Source organism: Nelumbo nucifera, chromosome 2, assembly GCF_055504915.1.
Source record: "Nelumbo nucifera cultivar China Antique chromosome 2, China Antique-T2T, whole genome shotgun sequence".
Lineage (NCBI taxonomy): Eukaryota > Viridiplantae > Streptophyta > Magnoliopsida > Proteales > Nelumbonaceae > Nelumbo > Nelumbo nucifera.
In genome coordinates this window covers 73,549,383-73,576,919 of record NC_142650.1, presented here as the reverse complement: position 1 = coordinate 73,576,919, position 27,537 = coordinate 73,549,383, and the positions used below count along the sequence as shown (strand labels likewise).

The following is a 27,537-nucleotide window of genomic DNA, read 5'->3' as shown; positions in this document are numbered from 1 at the left end:
AAGACCCAGATTCTAGTCAAATACAGAGCTCAAATTGGAATGAACCAGAAAGGTCGAGACATGATCATTTTTAAAGCTAGAGAGGGAAAATATGGATGGAAATTGTTCTGTCAAAGATAAATCCTCCACCCAAACATGCTCCCAAAATTTCACAAGATTTCCAGAGCAAAGATCATACATGATAAAAGGAAGGAAGGACACTAGAATGATGTGAATAGATTTTCAAGGAGAAGCTCTTGTGGCCCTAGCTGATACTCCCGCATCCCATCCTAGAATCGCTTGCACATGGATACTTAGAATCACTTTATCCCACAATTTATGCCTATCCACTGTCATTCTCCATAACCATTTACCCAAAAAAGCCTTATTCTTCTTCTGTAAATTTCCTAATCCTAACCCACCAACACTCTTATCGTTAGTAACCACCTCCCAACTAACTCTGTGATCTCTCCTCTTCTCCCCTGGTTCCCATAGAAAATCCTCATTAGCTTTTCCAAGCTCCTACACACTCCCTCAGGAATCTTAAACACTGACAAGAAATAAACAGGTAAAGTAGCCAACATAGATTTAATCAATGTTGTCCCTCCTCCCAAGGAAAGGGAATTCTTCTTGCATGAAGTTGGTCTCTTTGTGAACCTGTCAATCACCAGATTCTGAAAGTTGCTCTTATTCGGATCATCCCCTAGGGGTATGTTGTGAGGATTATTTAATTGTTATTTTATAGTTGCTGTTAGTGGGTTGCCCTCTTAAGATGCTATCAGTTAGTTATTTTCTTTCTTTCTTATTAGTTTGTTTCTAGGGAGTGCCACCAGGGGCATACTTGTAATTTCCATTCTTTTTATACTAAGTTAATATAAATAATGAACTGGCGGCAGCTAGAATAAGGTTTTCTTTTCCTCTCAATCATATCTTCCTCTTCTTCTCTTTCTCTCTCGTCTCTCTCTCTCCATGAATGATTACATGGTATCCGAGCCAGGTTCTGGGCTATAAAAGAATTTCGGTCTCTCCTATTTGAACCTTCTTCGTCCTCTTTTCCTTCTTTGATTTCTTGGACGTGGAAGATAGAGAAACCCTAGCAGACTACTTGCGGCTCTTCCTTTGGGTTCTTCCTTGGTCGTAATATCAAGGAAACCCTAGTCGAAGAAGGGCGATGCAGATAGAGATTCCCTTTCTTCTCTGTTCGATGCTGTGAAGTCAGTTTCTGGTTGGCACCTTTGTATAGGTGCTGGACAGGGTATGTGTTCTTGTTTTTTGTTTTTGGATAATGGTGTGAAGGCCTTATTCCTTGGTTCTATACATTCGTTTGGATGCTGGATTGATAGACTGTATGGGCTGTAGTCGGACTGATAGTATACTATTCTAATGTCTGCCTTGGCTGGTGTTGGATTGATTACCGGGTTGGTTTAATGACCGAACCATCACAGAATTGATTTCAGCAGTTTTTTGTTTTCTTTTCCACATTCCAAAAGTAAATTTCTTGAGGGTTGGTATTTTGTTTGTGGCTGTTGTGTAGTTGTGTGGGATTTGGACTGATTTCAGCAATACTCTTATGGAAAACTATGATTCAACTTCATTGGGGGTTACACCGACCCGTAGCACAGCTGGTATGGGAGGTGAAAACATGATGTTTCCCATGCCCATTACTCCTTTAAATGGTCTAAACTACCTGGAGTGGGCTAAAAGCGTAGAACTTTATGCAATGGCAAGGGGAAAAGCTGGTTACATAAATGAAAGGGTGAAAGAACCCAAGAGTGAGACAATTGAACATGATAGGTGGGACCAAGAAAACAGTATGGTGATGTCTTGGCTCTTTGCAGCCATGGAACCTGATGTGAAGAACTTTATGTGGGCAGACACTACTAGTGAGATCTGGGAACAGACCAAAACTACCTATTCTGAGCAAAGGCATTATGCCAAGGTTTACCAGTTGCAAGCTGAATCCTCAACCTGTAAACAGGGAAATCATAGTTTGTCTTCCTATTATTCAGCCCTTACTTCCATATGGAAAGAATTGGATCATTATCAGGCTATAGAGTGGAAACATGATGACGATGCTAAGGCCTACAGGAAGCTGGTTTCTCAGCAGTGTGTGTTTGCCTTCTTGTTGGGACTAAACCCTGCCTATGAACCCTTGAGAGTTCAGATCCTAGGAAGCAAAGAGTTGTCGTCGGTTCACGAGGTATACTCCCTTGTTCAATCGGAAGAAAGTAGGTTGAGTGTGATGGTTACAGCCGAAGGGGAGCAACAAGTTGCTTTGGCTGCAATGAGTAATAACAACATGGGGAAGAAAAGTGACACCAAGAAGGCTGACGATAAAGACAAGTTGTTTTGTACCCACTGTCGGCACTCACGACATACACGTGACACATGTTGGGACATTGAAACCCAAGTGGGCAGTGAAGAACCAAGAATAGGGTAAAGGGCAAGGTCAGAAGAAGATGAATAGCTCAGTCACTGGTACTCTTACTTCATTTGCATCTACATCAGGTAATACGGCTTCTGCATTCCATGTCACTCCCACTGGTTCTCCTTGGATCATTGACCTCTAACCACATGACCGGTAAGCTGAACTTGTTTCAGACTTATAGCCTTTAGTCAGGAAGGGATAAAGTGAGGCTTGCAAATGGCTCATTCTCCTCCATTGCAGGCCAAGGATCAATATCTCTTCTCATGGCATTAACCTGAATTGTATATTGCATGTCCCTCAACTTCCTATAAATTTGCTTTCAATTAGTAGTATCACAAGCTCTTTAAATTGTAGTGTAACCTTTTTTCCTAGCTCATGTGTTTTTCAGGACCTAACTTCTGGGAGGACGATTGGTAGAGGGAGCCTAGTGGATGGTCTCTACATTCTCGACAACGAAGCTGGTCTCTCGGTGTCATCCTCAAAGTCACATAGTCGGTCAAATAAGAGTTAATTTTTTTTGTGACATAGTCGGTTAGGTCATGTTTCTTTTGAAATAGTAAAGTCTTTGTTTCCGGTTTTATTTAAGTCATGTTCAGTGTTAGAGTTCCAGTGTCAAACGTGTCAGTTGAGCAAACAATGTAGAACAACTTTTCACTCAAATAATAAAAGTTCAAGTGTTCCTTTTCATGTTGTGTATTCTGATGTATGGGGGCCTACTACTGTAATCTCTGAGGGCGGATATAAGTACTTTATCACATTGATCGATGACTACTCTCGCTATACATGGGTATTCCCTATGCGTAGTAGAGACGAAGTTCCAAAGATTGTGAAAGATTTCCAGAGGATGTCATTTACGCAATTCCATGTTGAAATACAGATCTTCTAATCCGACAATGCAAAAGAATACTTTCATGGTGAGCTCAATGAGTTCTTTGCCTCCCACGGATCTATTCATAGGAGCTCATGTGCCAGAACACCACAACAAAATGGTATTGCAGAAAGAAAAAATAGACACCTCCTTGAGATAGCTCGTGGGATGGTGTTACACATGAATGTTCCAAAAAGGTTTTGGATGGATGCTATACTTGCAGCTGCTTATGTCATTAATTCCATGTTGAAATACAGATCTTCTAATCCGACAATGCAAAATAATACTTCCATGGTGAGCTCAATGAGTTCTTTGCCTCCCATGGATCCATTCATAGGAGCTCATGCGCCAGAACACCACAACAAAATGGTATTGCAGAAAGAAAAAACAGACACCTCCTTGAGGTAGCTCGCGGGATGATGTTACACATGAATGTTCCAAAAAGGTTTTGGATGGATGTTATACTTGCAGCTGCTTATGTCATCAATCGCATGCCCTCCAAAGTGTTGAATTGCATGGTCCCTCATCAGTTGTTGTTCCCTCAATCCCCTTTATTTTCCATTCCCATGAGAGTTTTTGGTTGTCGTGCCTTTGTCCATGATTTGTCTCTGTCTCGAGTTAAGTTAGACCCTCGGTCCATTCCTTGTATCTTTCTGGGGTATCCCTCATCTCAAAAAGGGTATCGATGCTTTGATCCCGTTAGTCATAAGTTTTTTGTGTCTATGGATGTGTCATTCTTTGAGTCTGAGCCATTCTTCCCTGCTTCTCCTTAGGGGGAGAATAGTAGTGTGGAAGAGGAGAAGCAGGTTCAGGTCCGCTAAGTCTCTCTTCCTTCTATTCCAGACCTTGCTCCCTTTCGTGTCTTCCAACGTACACGTCGTAGAGATCAGCAATGTGATAGAGATGTGGAGCAGCCAAACATTGAGCAACCGACACTGTTAGACTCCTAGGAGGTAAGTCCAATCCCTGCTGCACCTATTGATACCCCCACTCCTACTGTGGATGACCTTGACATTCCTATTGCTCAAAGAAAGGGAGTCAGGTCATGCACTACCAAACACCCCATTACCCAGTTTGTCTCCTATGATCACATTTCCCCCTCATACCGAGCCTTTTTATCCGTAGTTGATTGCATCCCTGTTCCCAGAAATGTTGCAGAAGCCTTAAAATGCCCCGAATGGACAGATGCCATGAAGGAGGAGATTAATGTTCTTCATAAAAATCAAACTTGGGAATTGATGGATCTTCCAAAGGGGAAAGACCCCGTGGGGTGTAAGTGGGTGTTTACAGTTAAACACAAGGCGGACGGAACAGTTGAAAGGTACAAAGCAAGATTAGTAGCCAAAGGGTACACTCAAGTGTTCGGGGTTGACTATGATGAGACTTTTGCTCCAATAGCTAAGATGAACTCAATTAGGGTTCTCCTGTCATTAGCTGCTAATTTTGATTGGGAATTGCATCAACTGAACATAAAGAATGTTTTTTTGAATGGTGACTTAGAGGAGGAAGTATACATGGTTCAACCCTCTGGATTCTGTGCCAAGGGAAGTGAAAATAATGTGTGCAAGATAAGAAAGTCTCTTTATGGTTTAAAACAATCTCCCAGAGCTTGGTTCAGTAAGTTTCACATGGCAGTTCAGCAGGTGGATGATATCATCATGACATGAAGTTGGAGTTCAGAAATGCAAAAATTGAAACAATTCCTTGCATCTAAATTTGAAGTGAAAGATTTAGGTCCCTTGAAGTATTTCCTTGGAATTGAATTCGCCCGCTCAGAAAAGGGTGTCTTCATTTCTCAAAGGAAATACACTCTTGATCTATTACAGGACACAGTCAAATTAGGTGCAAGGCCAGCAAATACTCCCATGGATGTTGACCACAAGTTGGGTGATTGTGATGGTGAACCTCTGAAAGATGTGAAACAGTTCCAAAGGTTAGTGGGAAAGCTGATTTATTTGTCCATGTCCCGTCCAGACATTGCCTATTCAGTTGGGGTTCTAAGCCAATTCATGCACTCTCCTAAGAAACCACACATGGAGGCAGCAGAGAGACTTCTTAGATACTTGAAAAAGTATCCCGGAACAGGTCTACTATTCAGTAAACATAATCACCTAAAGGTGGAAGTCTTTACAGATGCTGATTGGGCAAGTGCTGTGGATGACAGAAAGTCCACGAGTGGGTATTGCACATTTGTGGGAGGAAACCTAGTGACCTGGAAAAGCAAGAAACAAAGTGTGGTAGTAAGGTCAAGTGCTGAAGCTGAATATAGAGCTATGGCACATGGGGTAGCTGAAGTCCTTTGGCTAAAAAATCTTCTAGGGGAGCTTGGAGTTGTTGTTCATAATTCTATGTTTCTTTACTGTGACAACAAGGCAGCCATAAACATCACCAGCAACCCTGTCCTACATGAGAGGACCAAGCACATTGAGGTGGACAAACACTTCATAAGGGAAAAATTGGAAAAAAGGGAAATCTGCATCCCTTATGTCAACTCCAAGGAACAACTCGCTGATGTCCTCACAAAAGGGCTTCCATACTCGCGGCACAATGAGTTATGTGACAAGCTGGGCATGATAGAAATATTCAGCCCAACTTGAGGGGGAGTGTTGTGAGGATTATTTAATTGTTATTTTATAGTTGCTGTTAGTGGGTTGTCGTCTTAAGATGTTGTCAGTTAGTTATTTTCTTTCTTTGTTATTAGTTTGTTTTTAGGGAGTTCCGCCAGGGGCATACTTGTAATTTCCATTCTTTTTATATTAAGTTAATATAAATAATGAACTGGCGGCAGCCAGAATAAGGTTTTCTTTTCCTCTCACTCATATCTTCCTCTTCTTCTCTTTCTCTCTCTTGTCTCTCTCTCTCCATGAATGATTACTGGGTAGACCCAAGTAACTCAACTGCCATTGAGAGACCTCACAACCCAACATATGAGCCATATCTTCCACTTTCCTATCACTCATATTAATTTCTACCACATAGCTCTTATAAAAATTGACTTTAAAGTTCAAATTGATTGATCACCAACTTCAAATTACTAGCCTGCTTGGCTTCATCTCCTGCACAAAACAGGATGGTATCATTTTTTTTAAGAGTAAAAAGAAATTTCAATAATCAAAAAGGAAAATTACAAATTAAGAGGTGGAAAAACTATTGCAGTCTACTTCATTTCTAACACTTTCCTTTCTAGTTTTACCACTAACCCTTCTAAGCATTTGCATTTCTGCCACACTTGTTTTTTTGGACATTCTGTTTCTTCACTGCCCAACACATTGCTCCATAAAGCATATCTGGCCTTACAACTGCTTTATAGAATTTTCCCTTTAGCCGAAGTGGTTTTCACCTATCACATAGGACTCTGGATGCACCCATCCATTTTGCCTGTCCTGCTTTAATTCTATGGGCAACATCCTCAATCTCTCCTTACTCTCCTATTGTCATTAAATTTACATTGCATTTTGTTTTAGCCCTATTTATTTCTTCTAATGCAATTGTCCATACCCTCAATCTCTTCTCTCCTTACACTCAGTTTTGTCTTACTTTAAGTAACTGTCCCCACACTTAAGTAGGGCTATCTCAGCCATTGCACTTTTATTTATCATAGCTCGGCTAGGGAGAAGGTTCATTCTCTCTAGGCCAGATCATGGTTCTCATAGTCTCTTCTTTCTTTCCTTTCTCTCTTCTTCTTTCAGCTTATCACTGAAACTCAAGGGCCGAAGTGTTCAAACATGATATCAGAGCAATAAAAGAGAAGTCACAGCTGCAGTTTTTTTCTCCTCCCCCCCCCTCCCCCCCCCCTCTTTTTCTTTTCATGATGAGTGACAGCCCTAGTGATTGAGTGGTGGTGTGTGATGGTCTGAACCCTCATTTGGGTAATCAAGAGGGCCTTTTTTCTTGGCTGGATGACAGTACTAGTTCTGACTGAAACAGTGGCTGAAATCTGTTGTGGTGAAAGTTGCTGAATGTATTCCAGGTGCGGTTCCTGCATGTCTCTCCTTGCTATGTGGGTTGGAAAGTGCTGTTAAGAGGTGAGTGGAATGCTGTAATGCCCATGTAATACTTCCTTTGTGTGTGACAATTAGTTCCTGTGAGTTGGTAGTAAAATATAGTGGTGGTGTTAATTGCTTTGAGTAGACAACATTGTGGCAACAATAGGAGAGACTAGTGGTGATCAGAAATCAAATGTGATGATAATCCATGATTTTCCAAGTGTGAAAATGACATCAATCAAACTTAATGGTGAGAATTATGTGCCATGGGCTAAATCGATGGAGGTTTTCCTTAAAGCTAAGAAAAAGGTGAAACATGCGAGGGATAAGAAACCCTCAACTGAATCTCTAGGGTATAGTGAGTGGGAGCAAGAAGATGCTCATATTATGACATGGTTGTGGAATAGTATGAAAACCAAAATAGGTGTAAATTTTATGTTTATTGATACAACCAAGGAGATATGGAATCATGCTAAGGAACTCTACTCAGGTCAGGATAATACTACAAGGGTATGCCAACTCTACCAAGAATATTTCAATTTATTACAAGGAAATCAAAGTCTTAAAGAATACTATGCTAGTATGAGAAATCTCAGGAATGAACTCAATGTTTACCATCCCCTAACTCTAGATGTTAAAATTCAACAACATTAGAGGGAACAACTTGATATGACTAGATTTTTGGTGGGTTTGGAGTTAGAATATGAACCAGTTAGAGCACAAATACTAAGGGGTTCTACTCTTCCATCTCTCGAGGAGTATTTGCTCGACTCCATAGGATTTCACTTGGACCTACAAAAAACACTACTACTTTTGATAGATCCGAATTTACTGTAGCAAGAGGGGGAGGCCGTGGAAATCGAGGTGGTGGTCATGGTGAGTCTGGATCACCTGCCAACAAACTACATTCCAACCCTCTACCAACATGATCTTATACCGCACATCTCATATATAGTGGGTCCCACTTTTATGGTGTGTCCTAGTCTCTTAGTGAGATGTGTAGTATTAGATCAAGTTGGTAGAGGGTTGGAATGTGTTTTGTTGACAGAAAATCTCAACTCAGCCGTGGTGGTCCCATGTTTAGCCAAGGTGGTGGAAGCTGTGGTGGTCGAGATTCAGGGGGAGACCGTGGTAGAGGACAAGGCACTGGTCCCAAGTAGTGCACTTATTGTGGGCCAATCATGCTGTAACAAGTGGTGGTGAAGTGGGTGAAAATCAGCAAGTTGATCAGAAATTTGCTACAACTATTCATGGGAAAGAGATGATGAGTTTTCCCTATGATGAATATGAGAGGTTTCTCCAAGTTAGATCCCAACAAAACACAACTACTCTTGGTCACTCAGGAATGGCTTATCTTACATCTAACCCTCCCCCCTTGGATTATTGATTTTGGAGCCTCTGGCCATATGATTGGGACTCTTGGTGTGTTTTCTTCCCTCTTTTAGTTCCCCACCTCACACACTGTTACTTTAGCCAATGGTTCCACTTCTCCCATTTGTGGTGTTGGTAATGTTGACGCTGCATCTTTATCCTTATCTTTTGTTGTATATGTGCCTAAGTTTCCTTTTAATCTTATGTCTGTGAGTAAGCTAACCAAATCCCTCAATTGTTCCATCAGTTTTTACCCATCTTCTTGTGTTTTTCAGGATCTCAAAATGGAGAAGAAGATTGGTGGAGGGCATGAGACTGGTGGATTGTATTGTCTTGATGATGGCAGTCCTATAGTAGCACTTCAGTCTTACTCCTCTTCCAATGGGATTGTAGGCTTGGTCATCCATCTCTTAAAGCTCTTAAACTACTTGTTCTATCATTGAGTCGTGTGTCATCACTACATTGTGAGTCGTGTCAGTATGGGGAACACCATCAGGTTTCCTTTAGTCCTAGAGTCGATAATCATGTAATGAGTCCTTTTGCTTTAGTTTATTCAGATGTTTGGGGTCCGAATACAATTGTGTCCTATAATGGTTACAAGTATTTTGTAATTTTTTGCCGATGACTATTCAAGAATATCATGGATTTATCTTATGAAAGAAAGAAGTGAATTATTCTCTATTTTTTCAAAAGTACCATGCTAAAATTCAGATTTAGTTTGGTGTTCCAATAAAAGTTCTTTGTTTTGATAATGGCAAAGAGTACTTTCTTACTTGTTTCAGTAGTATTTGGAGCATCATGATATTATCCATCAAACTTCTTACACATACACTCCACAACACAATGGAGTGGCTGAAAGAAAATACTAGCATTTACTTGAGCCCTCGGTCCCTTTTGCATCATATGAATGTACCCAAATGTTTTTGGAGTGATGTTGTACTTATTGCTTGTTTTTTCATTAAACGAATGCCTTCATTCTTTCTTGATGGTCATTCTCCATTTTCAATTTAGTTTCCCACTTTGTCTCCATTCCCTTTAACTCCTTGAATCTTTGGTTGTGTATGTTTTGTTCAGAAACTAGGTCCTAGATTGGACAAGTTGGATGCTCAGGCTACAAAGTGTCTTTCTTGGCTATTCTAGGACCCAAAAAGGTTATAAGTGCTATAATCCTCTTACTCAATGATCAATTGTGTGTCCTAATGTTACTTTCTTTAAGCCAATTCCTTTTTTTGGTAGTGTTGTTGTTTCTTTTTCTCCTCCGGTTGTTCCTCTTGCAATTCTAGTCATGGTTTTCAGAACCAGTCACGGTTGTTCCTCTTTCAAATCCGTTTTTTTGCCAAAACCGGATTTTGGCCAAAAAATGTTGATTTGGTTAGCAAACCGCTGACCCGGGTGGTTGAACCGTTCAAACCGTTCAACGGTTTTAACTATTTTTTATATTTTAATTTTTTTAATTTTTTGTCAGAACGGGCCAACTTTTTGATTCGAATGGTTGGACCATTCGACCCGGGAACTGGACCCCTAACCGGTTTGTTCTCTAGGTTGGTTTTAAAAACCTTGATTCTAGCTGATGATGTCATCCCTATTGTTCTAGTTGCAGCTGAGTCTTCACCTCCTCCAGTGCAGATTCATACTGAGTGGCCACTAATCAGGAAAGTGTATACTCATAGACGAACACTAGCTCCTCCTCTAACTCCGATTGCTTTGCGTAAAGGATGTTCAAGAAGCTCTTACCTCACTAGAGTGGCACCAAGCAATGGAGGAAGAATTCTCTACTCTTGCACACAATCACATGTGGGAACTCACAACTCTTACTCCTGGTGAACATGTTGTAGGATGTAAGTGGGTGTATATTGTCAAGCATCTAGCAGGTGGTATAGTGGAAAGATTGAAAGCCCGATTAGTTGTTAAGGGATACTCATAGTTGTATGGGGTGGACTACATGGAGAACCTCTCTTCAGTTGCTAAAATTGGTTTAGTGCATGTTCTCATTATCTTTATCAACTATGTATGATTGGCCATTGATTCAACTTGACATTGAAAATGCCTTATTACATGGTGACTTGGTTGAAGAAGTTTACATGGAACAACCTCTTGGGTTTGTTGCTTAGGGGGAGGATGGGAAGGTATATAGGCTCAAGAAGGCAATTTATGGACTAAAACAATCTCCTCGAGCTTGGTTCGAGAAATTTAGTGAAGTTGTAAAAGAATTTGGTATGAAACAGTGTCAAGTTTATCACTTAGTGTTTAGCTATGATCCTAATGTTGGAAAGATTTTGTTTGTTGTATATGTGGATATTTTATAACAAGCAATGACAGGTTGGGAATTGATAGCTTGAAAACCTTTTTGCAAGATCATTTTCAAACAAAGGGCCTCCACAAATTGAAGTACTTCTTGGGTATGGAAGTTGCAAGGTCAAAGCATGGTATAAATTTGTGGCAAAGGAATTATGTTCTTGACCTATTAGAGGAGACAAGGTTATTAGTTGCTAAACCGACTGAAAGCCCCTTGGAGCCAAATGTTAAATTGAGCATTGATGCAGGTGATGTGTTTTATGATCCTGGAAGGTATAGACGTCTGGTTGGGCTGAACTACTTGACTATTACTCGACTATGTATCTTCTTTTGTAGTTAGTGTGGTCATCCAATTTATGCAGAATCCACGGGTTCCTCATTGGGATATTTTTCTTAGAATTATGCGATACTTGAAAGGCACACTAGGTCGTCTGATAGAAGGTCAACCACGGGATATTGTATGTTCCTTGGAGGAAATCTGATTACATGGAAGAGTAAGAAATAAACAGTTGTAGCAAGAAGTAGTGCAAAAGTTGAATATAGGGCCATGACACACAACATGTGAATTGGTGTGGTTGAAAACCTCCTACAAGAGATCGGGCTCTCAATAAATAGTCGTATGAAACTGTATTGTGATAATCAAGCTGCTGTCCACATCTCAACTAATATAGTTTTTCATGAGAGGGTGAACACATAGAGGCTGACTTTTATTTTGTAAGAGAAAAGATCCTTAGTGGAGTGATAAGCAAAGAGCATGTGAGTTCAGGAAATCAATGGGCAGATTTGTTTGCAAAAGGATTGAGTTGTGGAAGAATGCATTGCATATGTAACAAGCTGGGACTATATGACATATACTCTTCAGCTTGAGAGGGAGTGTTAGAGTCAACCAAACAGGGGTAGTATGGTCTTTTCCCTTATTAAGTTGTGCTTTGTCAGTTTTTGTCTTACTTTAAGTTATTGTCCCCTCACTAAAGTAGGGGTATATCAGTCATTGTACTTTTATCATATCTATATAAGATTGGGTCGGCTAGGGAGAGGATTCATTCTCTCTAGACCAGATCGTGGTTCTTGTATTCTCTTCTCTCTTCTCTCCTTTTTCTCCTCTTCTCTTTTTCTCCTTTTTTCATCTTATCACTGAAATTCAAGGGCCAAAGTGTTGAAACAATTGTATTGAAATATCTAAGGGTAGAATGGGATTGGGTATGTAGACCAAGAAGGTGGAGGTTTGGGTTTAACTAGAGCATGAGTTCTGAAGAAAGGATGGGTATAAATGGATATTGCTGCTCTATGTTGACCTCTTTATCTCATAAGTTGACTTTGCTCTTGGTTCTGTTGAGTTGTGTGGTTTACTTACCATCTGAATAATATGGAGAACTTTGTTTTTTAACATAATAATCTATTTGTATTACAAAGCAAAATACCTGTAGACCAATAAAAGGGACATTACTATCCCTTGGAAAGATCACTGATTCCCGGATTACCTGTTCTATGCAAGTATGTGGAGACTGGAGAAATTTTTTATTATTAGTTGTGAAGAGGGGTAAAAGAGTACACTGCTTGTCTAATCCCATCCCTTTTCCTTTGAAGCAATGGTTCCAACCTGGTCTTAGAAGAAATAAGCTTATTGTCATTTAATACAAAATTTTCTATATACATTTTCTTTTACATATGTCTACCTGTGATAGCTATAGTTCCATTGGTCTAGGTTCTAGATTTTTTTAATATATATTTTGATTGGTTTATGCTATGAGATTTTTTCCTCGTGTCTTTTCCACAGGTTGTTTGTTGTCAAAGGTAGATTGATTTTATTTTATTTTTTCTTTCCCATCTATACAAGCATTTCTAGATTCTATGGTATAACTTTTTGTTAAATTTTATTAACATGTGCATTGTATTTAAATGTCAAAACTTGCAAAAAGATTATTGTACATATGTGACATTTTAATGATTATTGAAGTTAAATCAATAAACTAAATTGCCTAGCAAAAATATTTCATCCATCTTTTATATGAATTCTATTATGACAAAATGTTAAAGATATTTTTGTATCTTGTGAATAAAATTCCATTGTTTCTTCCCTGCAATTACATTTCTTTCCCCTAGAAAATAATTACAGGAAATTTCTGCCTCTGCTCCTGGTAGCATATGAATCTGTTGTCTTCACAGGAAATTGCTGGTGATGAATTGGGGAAATTATTACAAATCAGAAGCAAGATAGCAAGAAGAAAGGCCCTGTCAACATTAGAAGAAAAAGTATTGGCCATTCTTACAGAAGAAGGGTATGTCAACAAGGATGAACTTTCTGTGGCTGCTGAAACAATACCAGATTTATACGAGGATGATGAGGAGGATGATGTTGTTGTTGTGGATGGAGAAGTAGATGAAGGTGATGTTCACATCACTCCAGTTTCAAGAAAGCCTCTCCCTTTGGTAAGGCTAACTTGTCTTCATCTTCTTGTGTTTTAGCAAACAGTTCTTTGGCTAAATTGTCATGATTTAAAAGGATTTTCAGATACTTTATTTACTTAAACAAAACAGAAAAACAATGTTATTATGTGATCTTCCTTATTAATCTAGAATTATCATAATCCTGTGCACTTGCTTTCTATTATTTGACACAACTCACATTCCAAAGATAACAAATGATTCAAAGAGGAAACCAGGAAAGGACCTCATGATGTAGTAATTTCTCCCACATTCATTGGACTGTAGAAAAGTAGGCTAGGATGCACAATTTCTCCTACCTGAAGGTCGTGATAAGATCCTTGTAATGTTATGTCTCTGAGAATAATTCTTGGTTACCCTATCCTAGATCTATGCCACAGTCTCCAAAAATACAAGTAAATGACTGATCTGTGGTTGCATAGAGTTCAGCAATCAAGATATGACTGTTAAATCCTCCTGGTCTCACTTCTCAACATCAAGACCTTCTCCATCTGGTATGGAAGTATTTCTTGTAGGATACCCTTGTTTCCCTTTGCCTCAAATGTATATTATTAACTGTGCCAATTCCAAAAGTTATTCCCATCAAGGTGAGTGGTAGTTATGGGAAGGATGGAACCATCAACAGCCTTTCCTAAATTGATAATCCACCAATTGGGGAGTCCATTGTACTCAGATTGGACACACTATCATTCTGGAAAGGAAAAAATACTCAACAAATCTCAACTGTAAGACAAAGTGCAATAAAAAACTACCCAAATAAGAAGGATCTAGTGATCTGATATCCTAATCATCAATGCCAAGGAGATTGCACTAGTTCAGGCACCAGAAATAGGAAACATAGAGCCTGGGGCAAATATGTCCCATACAAAAAATCCAAAATATTCCCAATGCCTCAGAAAGTTTTGAAAGTGGTTCTTATCAATCACAAAAGGTATATGTAAAACTTCACGAGTAAAAGCATCCCTATTCTTCCATAAATGCAAATAAGTCAGATCTGCAATTTTCCGATTTTTTCCATTTTTTGTAGCAAAAAATGTCAAAAAATCTTATAATGATTTCACATGAGCATCAAACCAGCACAAGAAACTTCTAAAATACTGATCTTCCAGGATCTAATGTTTCTCCATACAGCTTGTCCTTGTCTGTATAGCTGATGATGTCACCTGAATGGACAATGATGTCACCATCAACAATGCTCAACTCTTGCTGTTGTACTGGAACTCCTTTCTAGTTGTGATGGCATCTTGCAATATGGATTTTAGTGTTGGATGGATTGTTTGAGTGTCTCTTTGGCCCATTTACCATCTTATCAATTTCATAATACAAAAATCACTGGAATAACTTTACTCTTCATTCAATGCTTATTAGTTTCTATATGAAAAGCCTCTTTGATTCCCCCTTTTTCAACTTCCAAAAGAAGAGAGGAAAGACAATGTGGAGATGCAAGAGGGAAGATACTTACGGTCAATATGGGAAGAAAGGAGTCCAAGTGTTTTCATAGACCCATCTGCACGATACTTGATAGTGAAAACCCATATACCTGGGTATATCTCTTGGCAACAAGCTGAGCCTTGTACCTCTCAATTGACCAATCTGCACGATATTTGATAGTGAGAACCCACTTGCACCCATTAGGTTCCTTCCTAACTGGCAAGTCAACAATATCCCAGATATTGTTTTTATGAAGGGCTTCTATTTCAGTACTCATAGCATCCCTCCAATCTGGTGTGGCTAAGGCTTTTGAGACAGACTTTGGGATGGATTGAGAGAAAATGGAGGCTAGAAAGGCATAGTAGGATGGGGACAACAAACTTTGGAAAGGTGTTTGGAAATACAATGAGTTGTATATTTCCTCTTACCTTTTCTCAAAGCAATGGGTAGGTCAAGGTTTGGAAACGAGGGTGCTAGTGGAGGAGGTGATGGACATGTCCTCTCTTTAGTAATTGGGAGTGCCTGAGATTCAATTGGAGGTGTGGGATCAACCTGTGTTTGCCTTAGCCTTTGCTGCTGGTACCACCTCTAGAGAATAGGATGAGTGGAAATAACTGGAGGACTAACAGGAGGAGGGAGAGGAGCAGGAATGGAAGACTTCAAATGAGAGGATCCCTCCACGGGAATGGGGGTAATTGTGGAGGGCTCGAAACAAGATTCAACTGGAGTTGACAAAGGAAGGGATGAAGAAAACGACTCGAGAGATTTCTCCCTCTAAGAAGGATAGCTATAGAAAGGAACTAACTCTGCAAAGGTTACATCCATGGAAACAAACCGGGTGCCACTAATGGGATCAAAACAACAATACTCTTTATGTGTGGAGGCATAACCAAGGAAGATACACTTCTAAGCCTTGAGGTCAAACTTGTGTCTTTTGGAACTGGGAATGTGGACATAACAAGTGCAACCAATGACCCTCAGAAGAATGGAGAAAATCTCAACATCAGGAAAGAGGACTCCAAAAGGAGATTTTAATCCCAAGACTCGAGAAGGCATGCAATTAATAAGGTAGGTAGCTGTTAAAACTGCATCACCCCAAAACCTCACAAGAACATGGGTAGAAAAAATAATGCTCCTTGCAACTTCCACAATGTGTCTGTTTTTCCTCTCCGCTACTCTATTTTGTTGTGGAGTGCGGGTAGTCGGGCACAAGAGCTCTGATGAATAACCCCAAACTTCTCAAGATAGGAGGTAAGGTCTTTCCCAAAATATTCCTTAGCATTGTCTGATCGAAATATTTTGATGCGGGTATTAAACTGAGTGAGTATGTGTTCATGGAGCTGTTGCACAAGTTTAGCTACTTAAGCCCGAGAGAGATAAGGTAAATCCAAGTATATCATGAAAAATCATCAATAAACAGGATGAAATTTATATACCCACATGGTAAGGCCCCCACACATTAGAGTGAATAAATATTAAAAGGAATAGTTTATCTTTTATTACTTGAAGGATAAATGCTCTTACAATGCTTTGAGAACTCACAAGACTCACAATGAATCCCTAGGAGCTAACCCAAAGGAAAGCCGCTTTTGGACCCCTGCTGTGGAAAAGTTTGGAAAGAAGTTGGCAAGCTGGAAAAAGAATTATATCTTTGTGGGGGGTAGAGCGACTTTGATTAAATCCACACTTGCTAATTTGCCAGTTTACTTTCTGTCTGTCTTTAAGATTCCTACTAGGGAAGCTAAGAGGATAGAGAAGGTGATGAGGGACTTCTTGTGGGAGCCGGGGCAAGAGAAGAACGATCATTTGATTAGATGGGATAGTTAGTCGAAGTAAGGAGGAAGGAGGATTAGGATTAGGGAATATTACTTTTAAGAATGTAGTTGTTCTAGGTAAGTGGTTGTGGAGATGGCCTTTAGAGAGGGAGTGGTTATGGCATGAAGTGGTGTCAAGTATCCATGGTTGTTCCTGAAATGGTTGGGATGCAGGGGTATCTAGATAGGCAACTCTTGCAACACCTTGGAAGGCAATTCATGGCATCCTCCCACAGTTCCTACGCTTTGTAAGGTATGATGCTTGCTCTAGGACTCGGGTTCTTTTCTAGGAAGACACTTGGGTGGGAAATTTGCCCCTTAAGGATCTGTTCCTGTTAAGGGCCCGCGAATAGGATCTCGTCACAGGTCGGTTAACAAGGAAAACTTCTAGTTTTCCCTTGTTTCTCCCTTTTTTTCGAGGAACCTATCTTTAACGCCTTTATGGTGATTTGTTAAAGAGATCACCAACTCTCCTCTGCTCTTTCTTGACTGAAATTCTGGATGGATTTATTGAATAACATCTTCTCCTTAAATAGGAATTACAAGAGTCCTTCTTAAGGAAACTTTCTAAAAAAGAACTTTCTAAAAAACATTAAGAGACTTTCTAAAAACATTAGGAAACTTTCTAAAAAGAAACATTAAGAAACTTTCTAAAAGACCTAGGAAATAATAATGCTACTGCCTAATTAATGAACACTGAATCTAGCTAAGAGATAAGATAGGAACACTGAATCTAGCTAAGAGATAAGATAGGAACACGGAATCTAGATAAGATAAGATAGGAACACTGAATCTAACGCCCATTACTGCTATTGTCTGCGGCTGTATTCCTTTCCAACTAAAGCATCCACAATAGTACTCCCCTCTTGGACCAAGAGCTTGTCTTCAAGCTCGAATTCAGGATAGGTGTCTTGAAACACAGTCAAAGGAATCCAGGATAGGTGGAATGATTTTGCCCTCTTGGATCGGGTTCCAATGAAGAGGGTGCATCCTCATCTTCCTCTTGTTCCACCAGGAGGCAGAAAAGTCTCTTGCACTTGTGCCCTGCTGAGTAAAGTTCATCACAATTAAACACTGTCCCCTCGCCCTGCGTTCCGCCATCTCAGCCCTGGACAAGCGCTTAATAGGGGGTGCAACAACGCTGCTTCCCACACTGGATGTTGATCTGGAATTGTTGCTCGTCTGTGGTTTCTAATCTTGGTTGGCTGCTGAAGATGGAGCCATTCTGAGTGGTTTTGGGGCTGCCCATGTTGTTTGAGGCCGCTCTATACTGATACTTCCGCGGTTGAGTTGCAATTTGTGTTCAAAAGCGCGAGCCAAATTCATAGCAGTAACCAGATTGGGGGGATTTTGCATCTCCACATCCACCCTCAAGGTTTCCGCTAACCCTACGGTGAACATGTCAACCTGTTGGTCTGGTCGTACCGAAGATTCTCTTGTAAGGAGGGTTTGAAATTGACGTTGATACTCAGCCACAGTTCCAATCTGTTTGAGGTTGATTAGTTCGCCTAATGGATTGCTTGTTAATGGGGGCCCGAATTTGAGAAGGCAGTAGGATTTGAATTGGGTCCAACTGAGCCCAGGTTCCTCCTGCTCCAATATATAAAACCAGAGTTGTGCCTCCTCTGTCATGTGGAATGCGGCTAAGCCTACCTTGTCCCTGTCCTCTGTCCGTTGGTTGCGGAAGAACTGCTCACATCTGTACAGCCATCCCAAAGGATCTCCAGCTCCATTATAGGAAGGAAATTCCAGCCTGCTGTATTTGGGAACGATCGCGGTTCCCTGGGCAACGACCTGCTGCTCACCGGACGATTCTGCCATGTCTGGTCGGCGGCCGTCTGTGGTTGCAGCCCCTTCTGAACTCTTTTCCTTGCTGGAAAAATATAACTCCATCAAGCGCCTCAATTCTCGGATGTCGTCCTTGATCTCGCGCACCTCCTTGCTGTTTTCCACGAGTTTGTGCTCCAGATCATGAACCCTAGTCTTCAGTTGCTCAAAGTCACCCATGACGCCTTGCTCTGATACCAAATTGTTAAGGGCCCGCGAATAGGATCTCGTCACAAGTCGGTTAACGGGGAAAACTTCTTGTTTTCCCTTGTTTCTCCCTTTTTTCGAGGAACTCATCTTTAGCACCGTTATGGTGATTTGTTAAAGAGATCACCAACTCTCCTCTGCTCTTTCTTGACTGAAATTCTTGATGGATTTATTGAATAACATCTGCTCCTTAAATAGGAATTACAAGAGTCCTTCTTAAGGAAACTTTCTAAAAAAGAACTTTCTAAAAAACATTAAGAGACTTTCTAAAAACATTAGGAAACTTTCTAAAAAGAAACATTAAGAAACTTTCTAAAAGACCTAGGAAATAATAATGCTACTGCCTAATTAATAAGAACACTGAATCTAGCTAAGAGATAAGATAGGAACACTAGATCTAGCTAAGAGATAAGATAGGAACACTGAATCTAGATAAGATAAGATAGGAACACTGAATCTAGATAAGATAAGATAGGAACACTGAATCTAACGCCCATTACTGCTGCTGTCTGCGGCTGTATTCCTTTCCAACTAAAGCATCCACAATAGTTCCCTTCTCTCTTCTCTATTTCCCTTATAAAAAAGAACTAGTGTCTTCCTTTCTTTTGTCCCCGTATACCCCTTTGTTGATAAATTGGGACCTTGACTTCCATAGAGGGTTGAGGGATGAGGAATCCTTATCAGTTTCTGAGCTCTTATTGCTACTTGATTCTGTTTGCCTGGACCCACTCATTTCCAATAGGAGGATTTGGACTTTGACTTCAAAAGGGTCGTTTACTTGTGCTTCTCTTTAATTCCCTTTGCTCCAGTTCCTCTCTTTAATTCTCTTTTCTTGTCCTTTTGCTGCAGCCATTTGGAATTGGGTATTTGATTTGTTTGACTACAGGTGGAACTTGCCAGCTGAGGTAAATTTGCTGTTTTCCCCTTATACCTTTGTGTGGACCACAAGAAGAGGGAGAATCATGTTGAAGTGTATAGGAGCAGCTCTCCTTTGGACTATTTGAGAAGAGAGAAATTCCAGAATTTTTCAGGAGAAGGAAAGAAGCATTCTTGAGGTCAAAGAGTGTATTTTTACAAGGACTATTTTGTGGCTGAAATCCTTAAAGCTCTTTGAAGATTATTCCTTTGAGGATTTAATGAGGAATTGGTCTGCAGTTGCCCTCACTTCCTCTAGGAAGCCTAGAGGTCAAGTAACTTGGACTCCACCGAAGGAGGGTTTCGTTAAGCTGAACTTTGACAGAAGTAGTCAGGGTAACCCAGGACCATCTGGGATTGGTGGTGTACTGAGAGATGAGAACAGCAACATCATTGCCTTTTTTTCGGGACCGGTGGGAATATGAGATTCTGTGAGGGCTGAACTCCTAGCTGCGGCACAGGGGGTACAGATTGCTTATCAACTTGGAGTGCAAAACTTAATAATTACAGGAGACTCCATGGTGGTAGTAGGATGGTTGGCTGACCCGGGTACTGTCATTGGAACTCTAAGGATATCCTAAAAATGGTCAAATGGCTATTGAGGGGCATGACAGTTAGAGTTCTGTGGTTGGGTGGATCGGCTAATGCCTTGGTTGATTATCTTGCTAAACAAGGGGCTACTCGGGTATCATTGTATTGGGCTTCTCTATAATTTTCTTTTTCCTTTTCCTTTGTTTTGTTCTTTAACTGAAGGGTTGATGGTTTCTTCCACCTCCCCTCCTTAAAGGGGAGGTAGCATCTCGTGCCTCTCCCTAAATTGTACTATCTTTGGCTTTGATTTAATAAATATGACAATTCACTGATAAAAAAAAATGAAAACTCGATAGAGTAATTCCTTTAAATAACTCTGGTAACAACTGACTCAATGAAGAAAAGGACAAATGACCCAAACGACTATGCATAACATAATACGACTAGTGGACTCTAAGACAAATGTAGTTCTCTTATGTTGTACTTGGTTCTGCTCAGGCATGTCTAACAAATAGATCCCATTCGCCTCATGGCCACTCCCAATCACCTTTTGAGATTCCATGTCTTGAAAAACACAATATGAAGGAAAAAAAGGTCACATTGCAATTCAGGGATTTGGTCAAATTGCTAGCTGAAAGCAAATTGGTATTATGTTTAGGTACATGAAGAACAAATGATAAGGTCAAGGCATTAGAGGTCTTAATGTCTCCCTTTCCCGTGATAAGGGCTAGGGAGACATCAGCAAGAGATATCTTATCTTGGCCAGAAAGAAGTTGGTAAGAGGTGAATAATTGTGAAACACTGGTCATATGGTCAGAAGCACTAGAATCAATTATCCAAGGGGTTTTATGAGTACCTTAGACAGAAGCATGATGTGTAGTGGCACAAATACCTGAGTGAGCATATGCAAAGGAAGGAAAAATCTCTGAAGGAGCTATAGTAGTGGACTCCAAGTGACTGATGATTTGGCCATACTTCTCATATTCAGCCTTGGCGATTGCAAGATGTTCTCCCACTAACTTCTCTCCACCCTGTCCTTGTTCACCTTGTGAAGAGGTGGCTACATTTGCATTTCTAACTTTTCCAATTTCAACCCCTTTTCCACCATTTTCTTTCTTGAATCTGGTAGGAACGAGCTCTGGATGCAACTTCCAACATGTCTTTAATGTGTTTAAGCTTCTCGCAGAATTCACAGATAACATCTTTCTTCCCAATGCTAACCTTCGGCTTCATCCCAGCATTAGCATAGTGATCAACCTGCGGCTCAATAGACTGAACGTCTGCTCTCCTCACTGCTCACCATAGCATATGCCTAAGAAAATGTCACCTCATCCTTTGCTAAAACATTCTGCCTCACAATATCATACTTCGAGTTGAGTCCGATGAGGAACTCAAAGACCCAATTTCTCTCCACCAACCTCCTATATGTTTTTGCATCCTTTGTGTAACCCCAAACAACAGTCTCCATTAGATCAATCACTTTCCAAAGAGATTTCAACATAGAGAAGTAGACTGCTAAGGACTGTTAGTGAATTCTATGCAAGAAAACTGCATAGGATGATCCTTCCTCCGGTTTCTTCTTGCTCCCGGTAATATAACCTCATTTTCCTCTACTAGACACATGTATCTTAAATTCTTAATAGACTGAGACCAAGCTAAATAATGGTCCCCATCTAGCTTCACAATAGTCACTGCGCCAAAAAGATTTTCCACTGACCCCCCATGTCCAAACCCGGAATTTGTGGAATATTTGGTCTCTCCTTCATTTTGATCCATTGAGTAAATCAAATTAGGGCTTTACTAGGCTAGATTTACTGTTCTAAGCAAAGAACAACCTTTCAACCCCCCAAAATTAGGGTTTCACAAGGTCTTGTGGGATGGGGAGAAAGAGAGAAACTTCAACCACCCTTTCTAGAGTTTCCAGAATTCAATCCAACCAAAACTGCCCCTAATAGAAACCAAAAGGCTTACCTCTAACCCCCAAGCGCCTGCTTCAAATTGTCTCTATGACCTGTAACATGGTTTCTCCAATTATCTAGGGTTTTCTGGAAAAATCTCCGAGAACCTGCTCTGGGCTTCAATTAAGGATGAAAAACCTCCACAAAACTCTCCAAAAACCTTCCTAACTGGGCTGCATAACTAGCTAATTGATCAACCAATTAGTTCCCCATACACACTATGTTTGGGCAAAGAAAGGAGAAAAAAGTCAAAAGTGAGAACCCGTCCTGATACCAAGTTGAAATTTACACCTACAATAATTCAGATAATGCAAGAAAAGAGAGAAAGAGAAAGAAGAAGAAAGAAGTTTCAGCAATAGGTTGTGGAAGAAGAAAAGAAGGGAAGAGAGAAAAGAAGAATTCGAGCCTCTCTCTCTATCGCTCTACAATTACTTGGATGCCCTTTGTTTGCTGAAAGGTTGTAGCTGAAGTAGTAGAAGAGAGGTGAAGGCAAACAAGTGCTGAGAATGTCGAACTGAGTAACTCAGTTGACAGTACTATTATTTATAGTAGATTACAATACAGTGTTACATGAAATGTCTGGAATGCCCCTGATTAGTGATGGGACACCCAGACTGCTTAAAACACTAAACAGACTTAGGCCCAATAACAAAGGCCCAGTACCTAACAGCTTAAAACCCAATACTAACTAACATGTACACTTATCAGCCGAACCAACAATACATAAAATCAGTCAACTTAACACTCCCCCTCAAGCTAAGCATGGATGTCAGTCATGTTTAACTTTCCAAGAAGGTCCAAGAATTTTGGTGCATCCAACCCTTTAGTCAGCACATCTGCAATTTGCATCTCGGATGAAGTATAAGGAATGCAGAGTTCTCCCAAGACTATTCTCTCTCTAACAAAATGTCAATCAATCTCAATATGTTTTGTCTTGTCATGTTGCACTGGGTTATTTGTAATGTTGATGGCAGCCTTGTTGTCACAGTACAGCCTGAGAGGACCCTCAGCTTTCATGCCAAGCTCACCAAGAAGGGTCCTAAGCCACAGAAGTTCAGCAACACCATGAGCCATAGCTCGATATTCAGCCTCTGCACTTGATCTAGCAACCACATTCTGCTTCTTACTTCGCCATGTAACCAGGTTCCCTCCAACAAGTGTACAATATCCTGAAGTTGATTTTCTGTCCCCAGCAGAACCGGACCAATCTGCATCAGTATAAGCTTCAATTTCAATTTTATTGTGTTTTCTAAACAGAATTCCCTTTCCTGGGCAAGTTTTCAAGTACCTGAGAATCCTTTCAACTGCTCTCATATGAGGGATCTTTGGAGAGTGCATGAACTGACTGACAACATGCACAGCATAAGCAATATCTGGTCGGGTGAGAGATAGATATATCAGCTTCCCTACCAATTTTTGGTATCTCTCTTTATCATAGTAGTCCTCCCCTACTGATTCCTGTAGACCATGGTTCTATTCTATTGGAGTATTTGCTGGTCTACACCCTATCATGCATGTCTCTTCTAGGAGGTCAAGTACATACTTCCGCTGACATATAGAGATCCCCTCTCTTGACCTAGCAACTTCAATCCCAAGAAAGTATCTCAAATGGCCCAAGTCTTTGATCTCAAATTCAGAAGCTAAAAACTCCTTTAGTCTTTTGATCTCTTCCAGGTCATTCCCAGTAATCACCATATCATCCACATAAACAATGAGTGTTGTAAGTTTGCTATCCTGTCTCCTTATGAACAAGGTATGGTCTGCACCACTCTGAGTGTACCCCACTTTCTTCATGGCCCCACAAAGCCTCTCAAACCATGCACGAGGAGACTACTTTAGGCCATATAATGCTTTCCTCAGTTTACACACCTTTCTATCAAAGTCGTAGCCTGGTGGAGGGTCCATAAATACCTCTTCATGAAGATCACCATTTAGGAAGGCATTCTTCACATCCAGTTGATGGAGTTCCCATGAAAAATTTGCTGCTAATGACAGTAAGACCCAAATTGTGTTGAGCTTCGCTACTGGAGCAAAGGTTTTTTTGTAGTTAATCCCTTCTTTTTGAGTAAACCCCTTTGCCACAAGTCGGGCCTTGTACCTTTCAATGGACCCATCCTCCCTATGCTTTACAGTGAACACCCACTTGCACCCGACAGTGCTCTTCCCTTCTGGCAGATCCACTAATTCCCAAGTCCTTGCTTTCATTAAAGCTTTCATCTCTTCATTCATAGCTTCTTTCCACCTTGGGTCAGACATAGCCTTTGAGTACCTAAAAGGAACATGTACAAAGGAAAGAGCAGACACAAAGGAGTGATAGGATGGAGATAAACGTGAGTAAGAAACAAAATCAGCAATGGGGTTTCGAGTAGTACAAGAACGGATAGACTTACGAAGAGCAATAAGAATATCCAAATCAGAAGTATGTGTGTTGGGATTACCTTGGATTGCGGAGACAGATTGATCCAAGTCCAACTGGTTGCTGTCATGAGTTTGAGGGCCCTTTTTTCTTCTGTTGTAGGTGATTCTTATATCTTTTTGTTGCGTACTAGAGCCCTCAGGAACATCTGCAGTATTAGGAAAGGTAACAGGCACAGTGGGAGCCTTACTAGGTTCACCCGGGATGCCACAACTAGGAGGAGTAGAAGGAGAGGATGGAAGGCCCGAGGCAGATAGGGGAACAAAAAAGAAGGGAGAATAAGAATCCTCTTCCAACCCACTAGTCTCCCCCTGAAGAGGATTTTGGAAAGACTGAAAGTAGGGTTGAGACTCAAAAAAAGACCACATCTTCGGTGACATACTTTCTCTTGGTGACAAGATCATAACACTTGTAACCCTTTTGTGTAGGAGAGTACCCCAAAAAAATTCCTTTCGTAGCCCTAGGATCCAACTTGGTCTTCTTTGGATCCTTTACATGTATAAAACATACACAACCAAAGACCCTAGGAGGAAGAGGAAAGTCTGGAAGGGTAGGACACAGAACAGAGAAAGGGATGCAGTAAGTAGTGCTTGAGATCAGTAGTGCTTGGGGACCTTGTGTTGGAATAGTAAGGCTCGAGCTGTCTCCAATAGATGTCTATTCTTACGCTCAGCAACCCCATTCTGTTGAGGGGTATTAGCACAAGATGATTGATGTAGCATGTCAGCATCTTCCATGAACAAGTTCAAGGATTTTTCAAAATATTCAGCAGCATTATCTGACCGGAATTGCTTAATCTTCTTGTCAAATTGTTTCAATCATTTTGCAAAATGCCATGGTTATCCGTGGCACTTCATCTCGTCCTTTTAACAGGTAGATCCATGTGCATCGAGAGTAGTGGTCAATAAAACTGATAAAGTAACAAAAGCCATCAATAGAAACATTAGGTGAAGGGCCCCAAACATCAGAATGAACCAAATCAAAAGGAGCTTGAATTTCATTACTAGAAACTGGATAAACAGTTCTACATTGTTTGGACAGTTGACATACTTCACAGACTAAACTCTGACTTGAAATGCCCTTAAACAAGAAGCCACTGTTGGTATACTCTGTGAGTTATCACCATTGTTACTAGTGACAATGGTTCCCACTTGCCGCTTGACCCTTCTGTCCCTTCTTGTCTTTTCTCAATGCAGCTGGCTTCAGGTGAGGATACAGGACCCAACACTTTTCTTTTACATGTCTTTCACCTTCACAATGAGTGCACTTAAGATGCCTTTTGTCTGGATATCTGTTCCCCTTTTGATTTGTAGAAATCAGGGCTGAATGTTCTACAGATTGTTCAGCTGGCTGCATCTGAGTGTCAACTTGCATCTCTTTTCTCCTGACCTCTTCATTCCTTACCAGATAATAAACATGATGTAACTTGGGCATTTCATCTCTTCCAAGAATTTGTGACCTTATGCCCTCATACACTGGGTCCAGGCCAGCCAAGAACTTAAAGGCTCTACTCTCTTCAATCTGCTTATCATGTCTCTCCTTGTCCCTGGCATTCTCCCAATCCAGAATCAAGTGATGATCAAGTTCTTCCCACAGTCCTTCCAGAGTTGCAAAATATGTTGCAACTGTCATATCCCCTTGCCTTAAAGCAGCAATGTCTTGGTTCAACCTGTAAATTCTAGCGTTGTTTTTCTTTTGTCCATAGGTTTTTGACACTTTTTCCCAAATCTTAGCTGCTGTGGGAAAGTGTTGAACAGTCCTGACAACTCGTGGAGTCATAGAAGCAAGCAGCCAGGACATAACTGTGGCATTCTCCTTGCGCCACACTGCATACTCCACACTGCCAACTTCGGGTTCCTTCTTCTTCCCATCTAAATAACCTGTGAGTTCACAGGAAGTAATAAAAAGCATTGCAGAAACGGACCACTCCCTGAAGTTGTATTCATCCAGCAACACACTTGTAATCTGCAAGCTGTGCAGATTCGGGTTCTCCAGATTTGAAGACCTCCCACCAGGTCTGTTATCCCTAGAAGAGACCTCTCCGGATATTGAAGACATCTTGGTTGCGGACTTTGTGTAGATAACACTGTTTCAGACTAGCCGAAGACTGTCACAGTTCTGAAATGGTCCAGTTACAGCAGCAAGAAGTATTCTGTGAGCTAGTAATTGACCTGAAACTGAGAGCTCTCCACCACTGCACTATGCAGACTTCTCTTGGGCTTCGACTTCTGCTACTGTAGAGTGTGCTCACCCCTACGACCAATACTAGGACTGCTGAAATCAGTCCTCAACCTAGGTCTGTCCTATAGAGACCTCTCTTAGCAGCCGAATGGCTACTAACTACTAGAAGCAGTCTAGTAGGACATCAACTTCTGGGTCTAACTTCCCTTGTGCCCTACAACCAAGGGAAACCCTAGGTTCGAACCTTGTTCTACGGCAACCCTAGGGTTTCTCCACAGCAACCAGGATAAAAAAAGAGAAAGAAAGCAAGAGAGAAGAGCTGGCGTCGGCTGTAACCAGAAGATCGCTCAATGCTCTGATACCATGTTTGCTGAAAGGTTGTAGCTGAAGTAGTAGAAGAGAGGTGAAGGCAAACAAGTGCTGAGAATGTCGAACTGAGTAACCCAGTCGACAGTACTATTATTTATAGTAGATTACAATACAGTGTTACATGAAATGTCTGGAATGCCCCTGATTAGTGATGGGACACCCAGACTGCTTAAAACACTAAACAGACTTAGGCCCAATAACAAAGGCCCAGTACCTAACAGCTTAAAACCAAATACTAACTAACATGTACACTTATCAGCCGAACCAACAATACATAAAATCAGTCAACTTAACACCCTTAATGGAGCAGCCAGCAGTAAAGAAATAATTAAAGAAAATAAAAGAAGGCTCATAACTAAGAAACATTACTTTTAAACACTACTTAAAAGAAATAAAGAACACTAAGTCCCATTCTCACTACAGGACTTAATGGTATTTTAATATGGAAAAATACAGGAGAGGTAGGATTATCATGGCTAACTAAACTATTTAATAAGATAATGATATAAAGAAGGT

General features: G+C 40.6%; 1 protein-coding gene across 2 annotated transcripts in view; it reads left to right on the top strand.

The window, feature by feature from the left end:
- Positions 1 to 27,537, top strand: part of RIF10 (polyribonucleotide nucleotidyltransferase) — a 133,828-nt gene that overhangs the window by 55,560 nt on the left and 50,731 nt on the right. For both annotated transcript variants that reach the window (XM_088898679.1, XM_010268416.3), the window contains one exon: positions 13,094 to 13,357. In XM_088898679.1, the coding sequence (XP_088754805.1) occupies positions 13,094 to 13,357 (264 nt within the window). The remainder of the gene's footprint in view (positions 1 to 13,093; positions 13,358 to 27,537) is intronic.